Source organism: Anas acuta, chromosome 14 (assembly GCF_963932015.1).
Source record: "Anas acuta chromosome 14, bAnaAcu1.1, whole genome shotgun sequence".
Classification (NCBI taxonomy): domain Eukaryota; kingdom Metazoa; phylum Chordata; class Aves; order Anseriformes; family Anatidae; genus Anas; species Anas acuta.
The window spans coordinates 13,484,395-13,504,982 of NC_088992.1; the positions used below are offsets into that span (position 1 = coordinate 13,484,395).

The window sequence follows — 20,588 nt, forward strand, 5'->3', positions numbered from 1 at the left end:
GCCCTTTTCTAATTTTCTCCCTTAGAACAGATGTCCACTGTGATTTTTGTCTGGTTAGCCCCACGTTTGTTTAAAGTCAAAGACTGATGAATTTCCTGGAGGAATTCCTGCTAACGTTTAAACTTTTCCCTAGTGGCAGCTCCTCCAATATTGTCGGATTTAGAGAAATCATTGTGGAGGCTGCCCCAGGGAAAAGCTCCTCGCTAGTGCTCCCGAGCAGGGTCTGGCTTCTTGCTTTCCACGTCTGCAGGAAATTTTCGACCACGTCCATGACAAGTGCCTGGAATAGCCCGGGTACCAGCAGAGGTGATGCTGCCGATGTACCGGTGCTGCTGCTGGGCTCTTAAGCGTTTCTAACTCCTGGTGCTGCAATTAGAGGATTAATTAATTAATCGCATTTGCAAAACACACAATTCCCTGGGTTCCCAGTAATGGCCTGCTCGGAGGAGAGAGCAGAGAATTTTCTTTTTTGACATCAGTTTCCCGAAGTGCTGAGGCATGTGCCGAGGGAAGTTTTGATAGCTCATCAAAGTATCCGCGATGCCTCTGCATTTGATAATAGCCACCTGTCAGCGGGCTCTGTTCCTGCAATCATGACGTCCATCCTCACAGGCAGTGTTGTATGAAACCAGCCACGCTCGTTCCCTGTTAATTTAGACTTTTTAAAGCTCCGTGCTGGTGAGATGGGGAGGGAAGAGCTGAGGCAAGGTGCTGTTGAATGATGGAGTTGAATCTGGAGGCCTGTGGCTGTGGCTGTTTGGTGCTGACAGGGATCTGCTCTCCCCCAGGTGGACAACGCGAAGGATTTCCTCTCCATGGGTGGACTCCAGCTCGTGATCGAGGGCTTGAACAGCACGGAGCCCGTCCTGAAGGAGCACGCTGCCTTCGTCCTGGGAGCCGCGCTCTCCAGGTGAGCTCTGCTCCTGCCCAGCCCGACGGGCTGGGTGTGCTTCTCCTCAGCTCCCCCGTTTATAACCAGAGCTGGAAGCTTTTCTTCTTGTGACACCAAAGTTTCTTCTCCCCTTCCTAGCCCTTTTCTTGCAGCCTTTCATTTCCCCCAGGCTTTTCTTCAGCACATCCTCACCCTGCTCATTAAACTTAGCCAGAAGTAATTCAGCATGGAAACTATGAATGCTTTTTTTTCCCCTGATCTCCTTGTTTTTACCCAAATCCGAGGAGAATAATTCTTCCTTCCCCTCCTATCCCCTTAGCAGCCCTTTCAGGGGGAAGATTCTGAGGATGATGCAGTTATGAGTGCCCAGGGTGCTCTTTTCTCCCTCCTATTCCTTGCTCCAAAGCTGCTTGAGGATAGTGAGATGCTGATTTCAGAAATACAGCAACTCCCATGGTCTTTGAAGGGATTTTATTTTTTTTTAGCCTTAGGGACACATCCCTCTGACCTACAGGCATAACCAAAGCAGTTTTGATTAGATACAGTGTTAGAGACTGATCTGGAGGATGTCTGTGGTTCGCTGGCTGATGGCTATTGCCCGAAGGAGCCCAGTGTGCCCCGTGCTAGGTGGGAACGTGCACCACCCAGGTGCACCCTGTGGGTTTCATTGGTGCTCTTTTTGCTTTATGGGTGTTTGGGCATTGCTGTGTGCACGGGTCTGTTGTGCATTCCCCTGCACAGAGACTTGAGAAATGCATTGGATGGACCCAAACTTCAAGGTCAGGAGTGAAGGCTGAAGACTGAAAGTCAGGACCATTATATCTGCTTATTTCTGTGCCTAAAAATATGATCACTTTCTCCACCGCTATAAATTATTTATCACTAGGTCTAATATATAGTCTACAAATCTGCATTTCTTTTGCAACCTTACATAGAATGCAGCTGCTCTTCAGCATGTTCAGAGCAATGTGGCTTCACTGATTTACACCAGGAAATGATCCAGCTCATGGTTTGAAACAGAGCTCGCCTTATTGATTACAGTAAGATACATTCCTTCATGGCAGAGAGGTAGACCTGCTTGTCGTCTGCTGGCATAGCTGAATATTTGAAACTGTAATTGTTTCCTCAGGGTTTTTAATGGCATGTGGATGTTTAATTATGTGTTTCAAAAAGAGAAAGTCATGCAGAGGCTCTGGAAACATGTAAAGGCAACCTATGAAATAAAAAGGGGCTCTCAGGTCCTATCTTTCCAGATTTAGCTAATGTGACATGATCAAGACTCAAGAAATTTGTTCTCTCATGAGATGAGCATGTAGCTCTGGCTGCTGAAACTAGTGTTTTTGCATAGTATTCCTCATTTTATTGGAAATGCCTTCCTTTGGACAGAAACTGGGGCTTTTCTAACGTGACAATATTAAAATACTGCTCTGAAAACTTTTAAGCCTTATTTCTTTAAAGGACGTTCTGACAGATGGTAATTTTGAGTGGTTCAGATGATGTATTGTCTGCGAGCTGAGTTCCAAAATGTGAGGAATATTATGCTGCAGTTTCGGATTTGCTTTTTTCTCCTTGCTGTGCTTAAGCTTTCTCAGTAGACACCTACATGCCAACTCATCTGCTTTGTGCTAGCTGGTTAATTTATTTGTTCGTACCTTGTCTCAGGTTACTCCGTGCTCTGCTTAAACTGCCAGGGGCATTTCATGTACTTCACGCTAAGCATTTTCAGTTGTGCTTTGTTCTTTGGAGGGGTTGTTATTTATTTCCTTCCCTTGTAGTTGTTCCTGGGGGCCTCAGTCTGGTGGCAGGACTTCCCTGTAATGGCCCAGAGGTGCTGTAGCTCACTGGGCTGCAGGGACATGATCTGATCTGTGCTCGTGTGCCCCATGCTGATGTCAGGTCCTCTGCTGGATGCCGAGCCGTGCCTGGGCAAGAGGCAGCAGTGTCCTGCTCGCCAGGTGGGTCTGTGGCACCCCCCAGGTCCCTTCGAGTGAAAGCAGCCAGGTTAGCTCAAGCCAGCAGGCTCAAGCTAAGCAAACCTTCCCAGAGAAAAATCAAATTGTGATGGTAGCAGCTCCTCTGGCCAGCCTGGGAGGTCGGTAAGTCCTGGCGTAGCCAAACCTGCAGGAGGTCGTTTGTGGTGCTGCCTGTAGGCGAGTGGTGTTACGCAGGAGAAAACCACGGGGCACCGAGTCAGACTCTCCCACTGCGTGGGTCAGATCCAGAACTTTTAAATTGAAAAATGCTCGGGTTTTCTTCGGGTTTGCTGTGTGTGTAACTCTGACCAGGTGGGTGCAGGCACGAAGCAGGGGAAGGATGGAGAAACCAGCTGCATCACCCAGGTCTTGTTCCTGCTGTTCAGAGAGGTCAGAGCCGTGTCCTCCTACAGAGCCTGCTGATTTCCCAGTTTCACAGCCTAAAACTGAAGCTCTGATTTCCATCTCCAGGCCTGTAACTTCCACTGCAGCTCTTCCTCACTGCCAGTGACCTGCTGCAGGTGGGAGGTGAATTTAGAGCAGTTCTTCCCTTGCTTCAGGCGCTGGTTTCACAGTGAATATACGTGCAACTGCTGTAGAAGGGCAGCAGCACTGCCTCGGGCTGTGTCCCGGGCCCTGCCTGCGTGCAGCCTGGTGGGGATTTGGCTCAGAGAGCTGAAAACTGAGCTGGGATAAAATGGTTTTCAAGTGGATCAGCAACTTGAGTCAATGGGCCATGTAGCTGGCCAAGATACCGAAAGCAGCAAAGGCAGCAGGGAGGAGGAGGAGGAGAAGGCACAGCAGGGGATGTTTGGGATTTCCTTGTCCTGATAGCAGTCTGGTTTATGTGGCTTAAACTGGTTTTGAAAAGCAGCCTTAACACAGAGGAATTTGGTCCCCGGAGGAAAGGGTCCCAGGGGACTGCCTGGGTGGATGCGGTCCTCCAGGGCTCCGCCTGCCTCTACCTGTGAGCCTCTGTCTTGGGGGAGAGTGGCCTGGTAGGGAAGAAATCAAGATTTCATCTCTTGTTTCTCTTACACGTCCTTCGTTTTAGACATTTAGGGTTTAATTGCCGAGTCTGTGACCAAACCAAACATCGTTCCATCTGGTAGAGTTCTCTGAGCGCTGCCCTTATTGCAACTCTGCAACCTCATCACAGCCTCACTGTTTTTAAACCTTTAACAAAATGTTTTCCATTCAGCAGTTTGCAAAAGTAAACTTCATTTGAACAATCCTCATGTGCTCTGATTGCAAATAAAAGTTAAATGCACTAACAAAAATAATTGCTAGGCATGTGGGATTGTACATTTAGGTATCCATAATTCACTAACAGTATATGCCAATACACAACATTATCTGGATTTTCAGTGATTGCATTAGCATAAAAGCATGTTAGCATTTATCCAGTGGTACTAACATTTAAATATATATAAAGTATGAAATATTAAGATACAGCATTTTGGAGGCAAGTGAAACTACTGTCTGTAAAATGCTCTTGCATATTTCTGAAGGTACGCGCCAGCATCTTCGGATGACAATCAGCATTCGCACCATTGGGTCCAAACATTGCAAAAATGTCAATGTTTTATGCAAAGAGGAGCTATATTAAGCTAAAAAGATTGCTGATGAGAGAAGTGTCTTCTGATGTCCTCTAAGCTATTTACAGGCAACATCTTCCTTTGTTCGCAGCACAGCCAGGCCTCTGTGCAATTTGTATCTAGATGTTTCACAAGGCTGGAAATGTTAGCCAGGAAGGATTACGTTTGTGCTTAAAACCTCAATTTTTAAAAACTTTCCCACCAGGAAGCATTTTTCCACACCAATAATTTGAACATTTTAATATTTTGTAATAAAAGGATTTTTGTAATCCGTTTAGGAGGGGAACAATAATTTATGTCAAATGCATTCTTGAAGCTTTATCCCAAATGATCCCCATGTGCGTAGGGGTGAGTTAGAGGTGAGGGAGGAGAGGAGCTAAGCCATGCAGCCTGTGAGGCAAAGAGAAGCGGTTTGTGTTTCACGGGGAGAGGGCAGAGAGGGCAGAAAGGGAGATTTTGGTGAGATTTGGGAGCCAGGCCCCGAGTTCTGTTGGAGCCGTGTAGCTGGGGACAGGATCTGCAGCCCGCGGTGTGACCTCGTGTGTGCCAGCTGTCCTCCGGGACACCGGGCAGTCCCCAGCATGGCCTGATTGTGTGGGAGACCTTCCAACAAGCCTGAAGCTACCGGGATCTTGCTGTTCCTCGTGTCGGCCCTGAATGATAAATCAAATGTTACGACTTGGCAAAGGCTTGGGAGTAAACCCGTCCCAGCCAGTCACCTGGGCATCGTCTGGCGGCAGCCTGGAAGTTTCCCAGACGTGTCTCGTGTCAGCCCGTTGCCTCTCTTATTCATTTCCCATAAGTTACAACCCCCTGGAACTCTGACAAACATCCCCAGAGCCCTTACTCATCTCAGCCAGCCCCAGGGTGCGCTGAGAGCTTGCCCCGTGTCGGCGAGGAGGAGCCCGGAGCCGTGGGTCTGCTGCCTCCCCGCACAGCTCAGCGCCGAGCTGTGCGTGAGCTGCTCAGCACCACGAGGTCTGCCTGGTTTCTTTGGCTTCTGATTTTTCATCTTCTTTCCTTCGGGAGGTAGGGACAGGGGAATGTTGTATCTCGCACCCCCTGGGGCTGTTGGTATCTCGGTGGTGTCCGCTCCCCTACCGCATCCAACCCTTTTGTCTGTCGGAGGAGTACTGGAGGCTTTCAGGATCTTTGCCGACAGGAGAAAATCCCCACCAGATGTGGAATTAAGTCTGACGTGGCAATGACACTGGTTGATGCTCACTGCCGTTTAATATCGAGGTCCAGCGTCACACGATAAACTCAGGAAAAGTAAAATTGAAGACCTTGCTTCGGTTCCGTCTCCTAAGGCCAGAAGAATCTCCAGGCAGAAAGATACAGATAGTTAGCTTAACAAGCACTGTCCCTTCCCATTTATTTCAAATCCATCTTCATGTTTGTCCCTTCCTCCTCCGGCTTCTTTTTACACCCTGCAATCTTTTCCCATCTCTTTATTCATTTTCGCTGTTTGCTTCAGTGGCCTTGTTTGACAACTTTGTGTGCTGCCACCTCTCAGATGCAGGAATTCTCGCTCAGCTCCCTGCCCACTGGTAATTTCTTGCTTTGTAGCTTCGATTCTATTTTTATTTGAACTCCTGACTTGTGTGGAGTTAGCAGCCTCACTGCACTTAATTTCAAATTAATTTGATTGGGTCACCTCAATTTTTTCTGTAACGATAATGAACTCAACCTATTTAGCCTTTTCCCATTATAAATAACCTCAACAAAAACTGCAGTGCGGTATAAAACTGTGTTTCATCATTATGGTTAATTACACAGAAGAATAAATCCCTAAACATTTTTCATCATCCGAAATATAACAAGGAAGTGTAATTAACAATTAAATAGTAAACTGCCATCCTCGTGCTCTTGTGAAAACAGGGAGAGCAGACCCCGGGAGAAAAATCTAGAATCAGAGTTTTTTGCTTGTTTTCATTTTCCTGAATGCTTTGGTCGTGTAAATGCTGGGTGAGGGCAGGTTTCTGGAGGCTGAGCCGGTGCAGCAGGGAAGGACGTGGTGGGCATGGGACGGGTGGACATCTAGGACATCTTAACCTGTCCCAGCAGGATTGTTTCGGGGTTGGGGATGTCTTCACTTGGGTTGAATGTGGGGAATTTTTCAGGGATGCAGAGCCGTGCAGGAGCTCGCTGGCATGCCCTGAGCGCACCGCTCACAGGAGAGCTGGCGGTGCCTGGCCGGGCTCGGCAGTGCCCTGCCTTTAGCAGGGAGGTTGGGGACACAACCTGCAGAAAAACGTCCTCGCAGCCAGGTCACACGTTGTATAAAACGCCTTGTTTCTGTCTTCTCGCATTTAGGACAAACAGACGGCGTGCTCTCCGCTCAAGGCGTTGAGTTATTGTGGTTCCCATGTGGGATATGCACTCGGACTGGTTACCTAATCACTTTCTGCAGAAAACAGCCCAAACTTGCTGGGTTTGGTGCTTCATCACCGGACGCAACATGTACTCCTTTGTCGCTTAAGCCACTATTTATTCATCATCCATGTTCTCTGTTTATCCTTTCTACTACAGCCTCTGCACTCAGTTAATGGCTTCACAAGCTTCAAAGATTTTCCTACGTAACACCTACATTATTTTCCTGACCTGCTGCGACTTTTCCATGTCGCGTGTTCCCTGCGTTCCCTCCGAGTAATAGGTGCAAAGCGCTGCACAAAGAAGAGGCATCTGCGTCTCCTCTTTAATCACGTTGTGCAGAGGGCTGCAGCAGCCCGTCCTTAATGTGTTTTTAGAAGGGAGGTTGAGAAAGTGCATTGAACAGAACAAAGAAACAAAAAAAAATGGGAGGAAGGCGAACAATGAGAGCAGGAAATGCGGGATCCAGCCTCAATTACATACCTGCTCCGAGCAGGGGTTGGGGTGGACAGAGCTGGCCCCGTCATTACGTCAATTGTCTGAGCTGCTATGGGAGGATCTGGATCCGTCCCTTTCTTTGCAGGTCCTGCTGTGTGCACCCTCCTACCCCTTTCCTGATTGCTGCTTTTGTTGGATTTAATTGCTGGCAGGCTGTACGCAGGGAGCATGCAGAGGCAGATCCCTCCGGGTTCGCAGCACGAACGGGGAAAGGCAGAGCCAGGCTCCTGGAGGGGTCCTGGGGGCCTGCCCGTAGCTCTCGGGGGATTCCAGGTGGTTTTGGGGTTTTGGCTCCAGTTTCTCGCCAGCCCTCTGCTGTTCCCCTGCTCTCCCCGTCGTGCTGAGGGGAAGGCAGAGCTGCTGGGCCCAGGGCTCACGTAGGGAGCGAATAAAACCAGCCAGCAGCCATGGGCTGTCACAGTGCCTACCGCTGGCCCTTGCCTGTCCTGGTTGAAGAGGGATCAAGTCTCGGCACATGAGCTCGTTCCCAGGCTGGCATCCTCCAGCCTGCCTGTTTTCCAGATCCTGTGTTTTGATCAAGTTTTTTTTTTGCCTTCCGTCTGCCCGCGTGCTTTAAGATTCAGCGGAACAGTTGGTTATTCATCCACAAAGGCAGTTCCTCAGGTCTTCCACCAGATTGCTTCCAACCGCAGCCCCTTCAAGGCTCTCCGAGTGTTTGCATAGGGTAATGTTCTGCCGAGAGAAAAAACAACAGCTTACTGGAAATTATCTTTTTCTGAAGAAACTCATCATCGCTGTTGACTGCCTGCATCTTCCCTCAGGTGCTGACGCTCTGCATCTTCTTGCGAGCCGGGTTTTGATCTGTATTTTAGACGATCCTATTTCTGCTTAAAAGAAAATGTCCACGGGAAGCCCTCAGAGCTGCCTGGTGTGGTTTGGAAGGGGATGGCTGCTGGCTCAGCTGTCTGGGAGGCCGGGCAGACCTCCGAGCCCTGCCAGGCTCCTGGGGGCAGCCCCTGCCCCGTGGCTTGGAGCCATCCCCCAGGTCTGAGGAACGTTATCGCCGCTGCTGCCCACCGAGTCCTAGCCCCTTGACGCCACTGCGTGAGTTCTGACTAGATCTGAAGCCTAATTTGGCTCTCTGTACATCACTCAGCCTTTTTGCCGCAGTTAAGGAGTTTCCAGGGTAGCCAGTTCCAGAAGGCAACCATCAAAGGGCTGCGTCCTCGCGTCCATCAGGCTCACCAGGCTGTCCCCCAGCGCACCTCAGTCTCACTGGCATTGTCTGTTACGATCCTAGCGCAGAGCACACCATGTCACTTCTCTGTCTCTCCTTTTTAATGCCCTGAAAATAGGTGATGGGCAAGAGAAAGGACTCTGCCAGCAGTCGGGTGGTGTTAGCTGCAGCCTGTGGGTCACAGCGAGCGCCCCGTCCATCACGCTGCTCCCTCCGTGTTCGTGGCCATTTCTCCGTTGTTCCTGCCCCAACGCCGAGCTGTACCTGTTCAATTTTGTTAGCTGTCCTGCAGCTGACTTGTCCATCGGGAGCATCCCTGCATTTTTTGGCTGTCACTGAGGGAGGATTGCATCTCTGGGAGGAGGAAGGAGTGAGCACGGTGCTGCTGCTTGGCTGGCGGCCGGGCGGCGATGGGCACGGCTCCGCCGCGGCTGTTTGAGGGACAGGCTGTTAGGCCTTGGCTCCATCTGCTGAGATCAGTAATTAGGGCTGCTGCTTTGTATGAACCGCTAGAGCAACATCGGAATTGCCTTATTGAAGTGGACATGCAGGTCTGCCTGGTTGAGCACGCCTGTGGCTGGGTTTTTTGGAGCTAGGAGCAAAAATCCTGGGGTGGTAACGGTACCGTGAAATGGAGAGGTTCCCCTAGCCTTAAACAGATAAAAAATGCCACATGTGATGAAACGCGAGGGTTCTTGGAGTTGTTTTATCTCTCCCTGTCAACATAACAGAGTTTAAAAGGCTTTCTGCATTCTGGTCCATGCCTGGTGCAGCAGGGTGCCGGCTGCTGCACACGTGGGCGCTTCCCATCTCCCGCTGCCAGCTGCCCACCTCCCTTCATACAGGGCCAGGAGCACGTCTCCACACATGCTCCTGTCCTGGGGGCCCGTAAATGTGTTTTTGGTGTGTTTGTGTGTCTTGCACCAGGCAGGAATTCACCTGTGTTGTTCTCCAAATTAATACCCCACTGATCTTATTTAACAAAATCTTTCTCCAAGCTGAGAACAGTAACGACCCTGAAATTTTCTTACTAAAAAATGCTTTTTCTTCTCAGGCACTTTGTATTGAAATCTGTCTTAATTTTGGTTCAGCTAGTGTGTGAAAACACACGGTGCTGCTTTATTAGTCCCTGGAGGAATAAAGACAGATGGAACCCGAACCGGAGTCGGCGTTAGGATTAACCAAACCCTACCAGAGTTGCGTGGAGCCAGGGCTTGGTCCGGGCAGCACCCCAAGACCAGTTCAGGTGGCGTGAGTCCCCACGCACGGGCTGAGGAGCTCGGTGTGACAAATACAGGGGTCTCAGTCCCGGGTTGTCCCCTGTAGGTCGTGGCACGGGGCCTGGGATGGGTGCAGGTGCGTGTTATTCCTGCAGGAGGGCGTGAGGAGCTGGTAGAACTGTGGTGGTGATGGGAAGAGGAGCTGAAGGACGCATCGGGGTCCCTGGCACGCGATGACGCGCTTCGGTAACGAGCTGCTATTTCTGGTCTCGAGCTTCCCACAGCTGTGCAGTCATTGATGGCTCTTGTGCGACTGCTGCGGTGGAGAGGAGAGCTGGGGAGGGGGAAGGCTTTGAGGGATGTTCCAAGGAGTTTGGGAGCGTGGAGGTGCAGATGCAGCGTGTGGTCCGTGCGTGCTGGGGACGTCTTTGCTTTTGGGATGCTGAAGGGTGCATCTGCCCCTCGAACGGGAGCAGTGGAGGAGTACAGGGTGGCATTATCTACATGGGTTTGGGCATTAGTGGATGTTTCTGGAGTCTGTAGCCACGCACTTTTAAAGCTTTTCTCACCTAGCTGCTGGCAAGGAGAAAGAGAAGAAGTTGCAGAAGGGAGGTCTCTGCCTCGTGCCTTGCAAGCCAGCCCTCCCCACGCAAACCAGCCGGAAAGCTCCAACCATGGCCACGCGTGCATGGGCAGCAAGTTCTCAACAGCTTTGCAAAGGCCAGAGCAGGTCAGCACAGGGAGCTTCAGTGTGTCTGGAGAGGACACGAGGGGGGCGGCTACGTGCCACGGTGCCCCCCCAGCTTCAGCCCGACTTCCCAGCCCACGGTTCAGAGCTGGCAGCGCATCTCCCCCTGCACAGAGCCATGGCTTGTGCTGCCATAGGGTGTGCTTGCCCAAGGGAGGATTTTGGCTGCCTCCAGCCTGGCCAGTTGGATGAAGCAGAGGCTTTTAAAATAATGCAAAGAAGGATTTGGTGTAGAAAGTTGATATCGCCCGTGGCAGTCAGGGTTTGATGTATGCAAAGTCAGCAAGGGGCAGAAGTGGAAGAGGAGCAGCTTCCGCGGAGGCCCATCAGCTGGGAAGAAGGTGCAGAGGGCCACGGCCCTTCAGGCCAGCCAGGGGAGCCTTTCTCATGGGCCAGCCACCTTCCCTGCAGCGCAGCAGCAGCGATTCTGAGTTAAGAAGGCAAATACAGCGCCTCGCTAATTGTCCTGGGGAGCGGGAGGGCTGCTGCAAATGAGCTGATATTGCAGATCGATAGGGAGTTGAGCAAACACGTGAAGCATCTAGCCTGGCACCTCACAGAACATCCATTGTTCATTTATTCTGACAAGCGCAATTTGTTTTTTGTTATTCATGATACCCTCAAGCACAGCAGGAAATATGCCACAGCGTATTTTGTGCGGGGAGGAAGGGTCTGCCGCGCGAGCTTTCTCTGCAGGACGTGCCCAGGAAGTCTTAGAGAAACAGTGTGAGGCTGCTGTGGATTTTCTTTTCTTTCTTTGGGGGCTCTGGGGATTGCAGATCAGCGGATTGTGGATTAGTGGATCAGGAATTAGAAATGCATTTTTCATTTTTATGTTACACGCTAATGAACTGACAAATTTAATTTCTTTAAATCCAGCTACTTTAGCTAGAATAAGTGAAGTCTTTTTCTGTCTCTTTTGGTAACTCAGAAAAGGCTGAATCGCGATCTCTTTGGGCATCACGTCACATAAATGCAGTTATTTGGTTCAGCCTGTTGCTGTTGGGAAAGTGCAGCCTGTTGGCAAGAGAAGAGCTCGTTGCCCGTGGGTGGTCGGGGCCGTGGCGTGCTGTGGGCAGAGCTGCGAGGTGGGCTGCAGCTCTGCCAGCAGTGTAAGGCTCAGCAGCACAGCCAGGTGAAGCCGAGCCCACAGGAGCTGGTGGCAGAGCCTGGTGGCTCTGGCGGAGGTGCTGGAGCCAGCTGAGGGGTCCCTGCTGGGTGCTGCTGGCTCGGCACCCCTCTGAGCCCAGTGCTCTGCGCGGAGCCTCCATGGCACGGCCGCTGCGTTGGCTCCAGTGAGTCGTGCTTGGCTGATATCTACTGCTTTTCTCTTGCCTTTAGGCTCGTGTGTGTGAATGAAGCTGAAGCTGGATTGCTTTGGGGGACCCCAGGCAGCATCCTCACCCTGCCGTGCCCACCGCTGTAAGGGGATGGGGTCTGGGGGCCCTGGTGCAGGTGGGTGCAGGCTGCGGCAGGCTCCCGGTGCCTCCGCTGTAGCTGTGTGTTTCTGCAGGTCCCGTGGGATGCGCCTCCCTGCCCAAAAGCTGTACCAGGGCAGGCACAGAGCAGCACAAGGCATTTATGTCATTAAATGCCTGACGGACTGCGCTGTGGGACCTGATCTGCGGGGGGAAACCAGCTCCATTGTTACCCCGTCACTTTGCAGAGCTTTAAATGAGAGCAAAACAACACGGCCCCGGCTTTCTGGAGCAGGCTTTGTTCGCTCACTTTGTGATCTTGAAAGTGGGTCTGAAGCACGGCTCGGCGCGAGGTGCCAGCACCCCAGCAGAGCCGTGGGCTCGTGCCCACCACGAGCTGTGTGCCCGGTGAGCAGCACATGTCCTGGCACCGTGCCGGAGGGTGCCGGCACACCAGTTGCTCCCCACGCCTGGTGGCCGGAGCTGGGGCTCTGCCCATCACGTTTGATTACCAATTAACACGATGGAGCTGGGAAGTACGTCTCATTTCTCCACCTGAACCCGACAGGTGGGGATCTGTGTTTCCCAGTTTATTGCTGTGCCTTGTTATAACCTATTTATGACTGATTGAAAGGCAGAGGCTTTCTGTAAAGAGAGACTTTTAATCTCCTCGCAGAGATGAGTGTGTTTCCCTTCAGGAAGCGTTCATCCTTTGCTGCTTATCTCTAGCCCACACTTTAAACCTGAACCTGGCAGAGCCCAGAACGAAGGCAGGATCAAAGCAAAAATAATTGCAATCGCTGGCTTCTGTGGGCAGTTTAAACCCATTATTCCTACTCACTAACTAGTTATTCCTAAATAACTCGTGCTAGAGACAATTCAGCTGTTGCAGCATCTTCTTGATGAAAAGCACTCAAATGCAATAACCATGGCAACAGTTGCTGAGGGCCGGCCGCAGCGAGGGACGGAGCTGGGTTTTCTAAAGGACGAGGGACCCAACTTCACTAACAAGTGACCCCGTGACGTGCCCAGGGACGACGCACGGTGAGCACTGCCTGCTGGGGACCCAGCTGAGTGCAGCACCCCGGGGATGTTGGGCTGCCCCGGTGCAACCGGTAACGAGCTGTGCTTCGTTAGTGGTGGGCGCTGTGCTCTCCAAATGAAAGGGGAGCTCGTCTCCTGAAAGCCAGGGGAGAGTCAGTTTGGGAAAGTCAGGAGAGGCCAGTTTGGGAACCTCAGAGGAAGGCAAACCTCAGGGGTTTCTGCTCCCTGGCGTGCAGATGACCCTTCTCTTAAAAGCCCATCCAGCCCCAGGCTCCAGGCTTTTGTTTGGACTCCAGCAAATGGTCTCATGGTCTGAAATTTTGGGTAGTGTGGTGCCAGGAGTTGGACTCGATGATCCTTACGGGTCCCTTCCAGCTCGGGATCTTCCACGATTCTCTGCAATGCTTTTGTTCTGGGCAGATCTGACATTAACCAGCTCCCCGTACATCCTCCCCATGCTGCCAGGCAGCAACATGAAGGTAAGGAGAGGACGCAGGTCAGCTGAGCCACCTTTTTGAGATTCAGGAGGACTCAGCTGAGTAAGGTACCTCATTTCTTCTGAAAACAGGTGTCTCCTGGACTTCCCTGCAGGGCGGGGATGAGGGGACAGGAGGCTGCTGGAGGTGGCTGGCACGGTGCAGTCCCTCCCAGCCCCAACGGGAGCATCAGAGTGCCACAGGCAGATAGCGAATAAATACGTACAGGTCTCACTGCAGAGCTGCTGCTTTGTTAGAAGAAACCTTCGGAAAGACCACGATTGAAGCTCTGCAAGGGATGTGACAAAAGCCACGTGGTGTTGGAGGTGGAGGAGTCAAGGAAGGAGCTGAGCTAATGGCAGCGGGACTGTGCCTGCAGGGGCTTTTCTCTCAGGGTCCTTCCTCCCTTTTTGTGCCGTCCCCTTGCCCACGGCATCTTCTGAGTGCTCGCTCTTAGGACAACACCGTAAAGACCTCTCCAAATGCCCTGATCTTAATCTCAGGTCGGGAGCACAGGTTGTGAGATGGAGGCGTTTCAAATAGCTTCGTTGGGAGCATGTTATTTTTATCAGGCGGTGCTCTCTTTCTGTTGTCTTACTTAATTGGACATTTTGTAAGTCTGAAAAGTAAGAGGAAACTCTTTAATATTAACCAGAAGAAAAGAGGAGCCTGCTGAAAGGCAGCATTTTTCCAGATTTCCGAGAAGGAGGCAGTAAATACTCCACCTCTGCTTAATAATAATAATAGCCGGGCTAAGTATCTCTAAAAATATAAAATAATGTGTGCTTATTTGGAATAGTCAACATCCTTATCAGCTTGCTGTCATCTCTACAAACAAGTTTCACTAGAGATTCTGGGCATGATTTTCAATGGCTCTGAGCAGCTGGAGCTTCTTTGACTTCAGTGAAAAGTCTGAGTGCTTGGCACGGCGGCAAACCAAGCCTCTTCCTTTCTGCCTCAAATTGGGTCTTGATTCTAAGTGAGATGAATTTTCTCCTCCTGATAATTCTGTGCATCTGAAGTGATTACAGCTCCGCGTGAGTGCTCTTTTCGGAGATTTGAATGCAGCGTTTTCTTCCGTCTTAAAAAGGTTCCTCCGAGCCTTCTGATGCTGGAGAGGGGGGAAAAATCCTGGTGGAAGCTGTCACATCTTCCTATGCAGATTAGAGATTAAAACTTGTATTTTTATAAAACACATACGGGGGCTAAATCAGAACGCTTCTGTTCAGGCGAGCAGGTTTTGGCTGTGGTAACATGCTGCTAAATTCTTCCCCGGCGATGGGGAGGCAGAGCCGGCGAGTGGCATTATTTGGAGTTCTTAGAGAGTGAGCCTCAATGTTTGCTTAACTCCACTAAAAATAGGCACCACCCTCTTTTCCTAATAGGCAGCATTTGTCACACTTGATTCATTTCCTCTCCCAAACTGAGTTCCTTCATGAATATTCATCCGTACTCCCCAGGAATCTGCCCGTCCTCAGAAGTTGTACTCGCGGTGCCTGCGCCCTGACAACGCGAGCCAACCCCTACAGGCTCACCAAAAACCCAGCCCGAGCCGGGGAAACGTGGCAATATCACTAGTCCTCATTGATATCTGCCTTCTCTGGGAGCCGTGATTGCTCGTTATCCCTCGATGAGACCCGTAACGAGTCTCCGGGTCCTGTTGTCATAGCAGCACCGCATCGCCCGGCATCGCGACGTCTCCGTCCCTGCTAATTGTGAGAAGGGAGGATCCTTGTGGCAGTGTTTCTAGTAGGGCTTAGGCCAAAAGGTCCCCTCTGAGCTCTGGTGAATGTGGTTCCCTTCAGAAGCTCCTGAAACTTGGTTCCAGACCGGTTCTGAAGGGGAAGCTCTGCGTGGCGGAGAGAGGGGCAGCGGTCCTCGCAGGGCTCTCCCCATTCACCGCTTAGAGCCGGGAAAATCAGAGCTGCCCGGGGAAATGTGAACCGTGCTCCGTGTTTAAGGCAGTCCTTCAGTTCCTCAGCCCTGGGAGGCCCAACACAAACGTCCCTGTTCCTGTGGTGGTGTGCTCCAGGCTGGTGCTGGCACAGGAGGGATCTGCTTCTGCCCCATGAGCGCTGGAGGAGCACGGGGCCGGCAACGCTGCGGGACCCTGAGCCCCGCAGCCCCTGGAATCCCCTGGCCCCCCGAGGGATGTGTGGAAGGCCATCTGTAGGATGTGAAGGCAGGTGCCCAAGGAGAACCCAAGGCATTGCTTTTGGGGTGAGCGCAGTGAGGTGCCCGTTCCCTGTGCGCGCACCGGGCAGTCTCTCCCCGCTCCCTGGCAGCCGCCCCATTCCCATCCCCATCCCCATCCCCATCCCCATCCCCATCCCCATCCCCATCCCCATCCCCATCCCCATCCCCATCCCCATCCCCATCCCCATCCCCATCCCCATCCCCATCCCCATCCTCTCTCTGTTTGTTCCCGGTGCTGCCACCTCCCAGCCTCGCTGATCGTTGAAGAAATTCAGGGTCTGGAGGTGGTGGAATTGCAGCCCGGTGTTGTCCCCTGGGCTTGTCCCCCCCAGCTGGTGCCACCCCGTGGGCAGGCTCGCTGCTGGCTCAGCACCCGGCGGGGAGAAAGGTGGCGTGTGAGGGATGCTCTCCTCCTCCTGCCTGCCGAGGGATGGGATCAGCTGTGCTCCTTCCCAACGATCCCCTCTGTTAATACGCAGGGCAGATTTGTCCTCCGTGCACGTCACTGGGTTTACTCCGAAACTCAGAAATGCAGCCAAAATAATCCCTGACCTGAACGTAGGCGTGAGCGATGTTTTTAAAGAATTAAAAAGGGGAAAAAAAAATCCTAACCCTCTCGGCCTCTAACCCCACATCAAAAACTCCACTGGCCAAGCCCTGCAAATGAGTTTTTTGTCTTTTTCCTATGTGCAGTTAGGAGCCAGATTTTTAAAGGCTGGCTTTCAATTTTACAGGCGTTTATTATAGGCATGAATAATTGCTGGCACTGTGCTACCACTGCTGTTGTTTGCTCTTACGGTTTAGGCCAATTACATATGTAAGCCCCTGATTTACAAGCAAAAGCAGAACTAAAGTGGCTTTGTGGCCTACATTTCAGGAAGAAGTAATGTGTCCCCAGTCAGCTGTAGGGCCCCAGATTTGTGCGGTGGAACAGGGAGGGCCATTGCCATAAATAAGGGGGCCCAGATTGCCGAAGGCATTAGGTGCCATGAGCTGTCACGGCGCGGCGTGAAGGACGTCAACGTGGATCAGCTTCTGAGGACCAGGAGCTTGCCCAGATTTATCCCAGGGCAAACACGCTGGAAGATTTGTGCCGGATTTGGGGAATTGACAGCGAAAGCACACAAAAGGGAGAGAATTTGAGCTACGCGGTAGTTTTGCAAGATGGACTTGACCAAAAAGCAAAGTTCTATTTCCTAACGTGATAATTGGTTTGTCTCCTACCCCTACTGCCAAGCGCTCCCTCCTGGGGGTGAGGAGCAGATGAGACCCACTGCTGAATTTCACATCGATCAGCTGAGCTCAAATTGAGGTTGTTTTTCCCTAGGTTTTGTGCAGCAGGCAGAAGGGAAGCGGGGAGGAGGCAGTCGCTGTGCTGACCTGGTGGGACGCCTCGCCCCGCGCTGCGGGTGCCACTTGGTGCCACCAGCTTTGGGGCAAGGCAGAAAGCCAGCCAGTGAGGCAAGGGAGGGGAAAAGGCCCTACAGATCCTCCCAGGGCTGGTCTCCAGCCGGTGCCCTCGTTGCTGGGGGGGAAAAAAGGAAGGATGGAGGAAGGCAGGGGGTGTGCGGATCCTGCTCTCTTCATCACGAGTCGCTGACGGATGCTGTCTGCGGGAAGCAACAGCAGCTCCGCTCGGGAAGGAGGCCAGGTTTTCACACTTGAGGGGATGGCCACGGGAGGATGATGCACTCGTGTTCGTCATTAGCACGGAACAGGCGGCTCCCCATCTCAGGGTTTGTGTGCTCAGCTGCAGGCCGTGGCAGCCTCCCCTGCCCGAGGGGCCTGAGATCAGCGCGGCTGCCGCGTGCCGGGCTGAGGGGTGCTGGAAGGGGACACCCCTGGTGCTCCTGCGTGGCCTGACGAATGTCCGTGCAGGCAGGGAGCATCAGTTAAGGTGCATTGGTTTCTGAAGTGGTTCCCTTGAGCCTCTGCAGGTCGGCACAGCACCCCGCGGCCCCCAGCACCAGGCAGAGAGCACCCAGCGCTGTGTGCGTGTCCGTGACGGCTCCACGGGGCAGTCGCTGCCCTCCCTCCTCCCCAGACCAATGCAGGTGGGAATGCAAACCCAGCTTTGTTTACTAGGCTGTGACCAACTGGAGTATTACCGTCCCGGCAATCCTGGCAAGCGTTCCCTCCTCCTGCGCCTTCGCAGCACATGTGTGAACTCCTGGTGGTGTCACCTTCCCGTCCTCCCCTAACAGCGTCTGACAGTGGGAAGTGATCGTCGCAGCTAACATTTGGGTAGCGTATGTCTTTCCACAGTTCCAGAGTGTTGAATAAATTGAACCCCGCTTCCTCCTTCACGCTCAAGCTGTTTCTGAATCCAGGCTTCGCATCTTCCACAGCGCCTCTCAGCCCTCGGAGGTTTCTCCTGCCCCACTGATCAAGCCCTTAGCTCCTGTCCTGGTGAACGTACCTCTGGTACCCACAATTGCCCTCCGATACACCGGCAGTGCTCATCTCAAGATCTTCCTGGCTTTTCCTAACCATTTCATTCCCAGGCTAAGCCCATCTGTCGGCTCCCTCCATCACTGTGGCATAGGAGGGGTTTTTGTCTATGCCATTAAGGTCATGAAAACTTAATTGGCGTGTTGGCTTTCCGTGCCGAGGTGTCTCTTCTCTCCATCCCGCTGATGTAGGACGCGCTGCTGAGATTCCCCTCTCCTGCCATAAGTGCCTTATGCCACTGCATCTTTTATGCAAAAGTTCCCTTCTGAAAGCGCTTCCCCTCCTTGCTCCTGCCCTTTCTGAGCGTTCAGTTTAGCTGTGTTTCTTTGTTTTTTATATACAGATGTTCGTTCATTGCTTTATTAATGTATTTTGTTAGCTAGCTTGGTCACTGTAACTCCTTGACAGCTTGATTCAGACATTCCTAGTTATTTCTAGTGCCCTTTCTCTGAAGATGGGCTCCACGCCACCAAGCTTCAGTCTTCCCACGTGTATCCACCTGAGCCAAGTGTCCAGGCTCCATCTCCAACCAGGAGGGAGACGCCTCCAAAAGACAAAGCATCGTTGTAAGGCAGGAGTCAAAGACAGCCCCAGCTCCCCCAGGGTAGGGCATTTTTTTCTGCTCACTGCTGGTCACCAAATTCCTCAGAAACTTAATAAAATAAAATAAAATAGACACAGCCCCCTGCAGAGCCAATCCAAAGCTTTTGGCTGTGGGCTTGCCTTTCTGGGTTAGCCTGGGCAGGCTCCTTGGAAATCCAGGAGCAGTTTGGTTCTCTGGGGATGTACAGGCTGCAGATTGGAACATGCTACCGAGGGAGCCCAGGCAGCTCAGTGAGGCTAGATATCTTAATTTTAGGTGTCTAATGTTAAGTGAGATGTATCTAACACTTAGAAAGGTTTGGGGGAATGTCTCTGTCTTATTTTATATTTGGAAAATAGAAAGGTACATAGTAAATGTTTGAAAAACAACAACAACAATAATAACAGTAATTATAGGTGGGTGCAATTTTCCTTTATCTTTCAACTGAAGCTACAAGAAAAATTACTGCTGTGCTGATATTTGGCAGGGACACCGACGCGAGTACCCACTTGTTTCTGAAAAATGCTGTTGGATTTTTAATGACCATCAGCAGCACAACCTTGATTTTAAATGTCATCCTAAATGTAGCAGTTCCAGCCTCCTCTGCCATGCTATGTGGGTGTTTGAGTAGGGATGAATCAGAAAGCAGAAAGAATTACTGGTGCTTTCTGTCACTCCCAAATTTTCCTCGAGGGCTTCCCACCCAGGAACTGGCTTGAAGAGCCCATGGTCTTGCCCTGCAGCATCGCAGTGCTGCTCCTGGGATGGAAAACCCTACTGTTGCTCTCCCTCTGTTAATGCCTGGAAGTCCCTTGATCCAGAGCTGGTTCATTGGATTTATGTGGGAACTGTTATTCCACAGGTCACACTTGGTGTTTATTAGAAAAAATAATAATGATAATACAGGTTCACAGGGTTTGCAAATGCAGCTTTTCAGTTTTATCTCCTTTTTCCCTGCTGGAAGTGTTCCCCAGGCTTCTCTTTTGGAGCTGCAATTCTCTGTGCTTGGCATTTGCGAGATGGTGATTTGCTTTTGTAAATGGAGCAGAGTCTCGGTTCTGAATTATGACTCAGTGAAACAAATCGAGTTTTCTGCTTTAAAATGATTCTAATAGCGCTCCGCTAAACCCGGTGGGACTGGGAACAGCCAAAGTTGAAAACATGACAATTGTAATGGGTGTGATTCTTCTTGTGATCCAGCATCTCCCCTCGCATTTAGAGCGAGCAGGAGAGATGGGAACCAGGTGGAGGTGTTCAGCCGATCCTTGTGCAGGAGCCAGCGGTGGTGCGCCCTCGGACGCGGCACCGGGAGGTGCTCAGGGCAGAAAGGGTGGTCGCCGATGGAAGGATTTGCTAGATGCAATGCAAGATCTTCGGCGGTTACGAGAGGAATGCAGAGAGCTGAGAAACAGATGGCAGGGTTAAAATAGGACAGTGCAGCTCGGAGATGCTGTGGAGGGAGGGAAGCGCAGTGCCTGTTCTCACACTTTGCTCGCGTCTCCCGCAGGAGCTGCAGAGAGCCTGTGCGCTCCTTCGGCGGGCCCAGCAGGGACGAGCCAGGCAAATGCTTTTTTTTTTTAAATTATTAACACTTGTCTTAAAGAAAAATCAGCTCAAATGAGCAAGCAAACAAATAACTGGAGTAACAACCAGAGGTCTTAGCCCCAAGCCACCTTCCAGGTGCTCGCTGCCACTCGGGGGGACGAGCCCGAGTGCTCGGAGCCCAGTGGGAAGCACGGAGGCTTTCTTCTCGTGGGCCTTTCAGACAGGTTTTTACAGCGTTTCGCGTTACCTAAGGCATGGCAATGGGCTTTGTGTAACTGTTTGAGTAATTCAGAGCACAATTCAAGGCATGCAGTGCGACCTGGCAGATCTGGCAGGGCTGCAAAGCTGCCTGACTGCGAGGTGCTGTTTCAGAGG

The 20,588-nt window shown here is 51.6% G+C and overlaps 1 protein-coding gene across 2 annotated transcripts in view; it reads left to right on the forward strand.

Moving 5' to 3' along the window:
- SIL1 (SIL1 nucleotide exchange factor) overlaps nucleotides 1–20,588 on the forward strand; it is an 83,841-nt gene that overhangs the window by 52,187 nt on the left and 11,066 nt on the right. For both annotated transcript variants that reach the window (XM_068698153.1, XM_068698154.1), the window contains exon 8: nucleotides 789–910. In XM_068698153.1, the coding sequence (XP_068554254.1) occupies nucleotides 789–910 (122 nt within the window). The remainder of the gene's footprint in view (nucleotides 1–788; nucleotides 911–20,588) is intronic.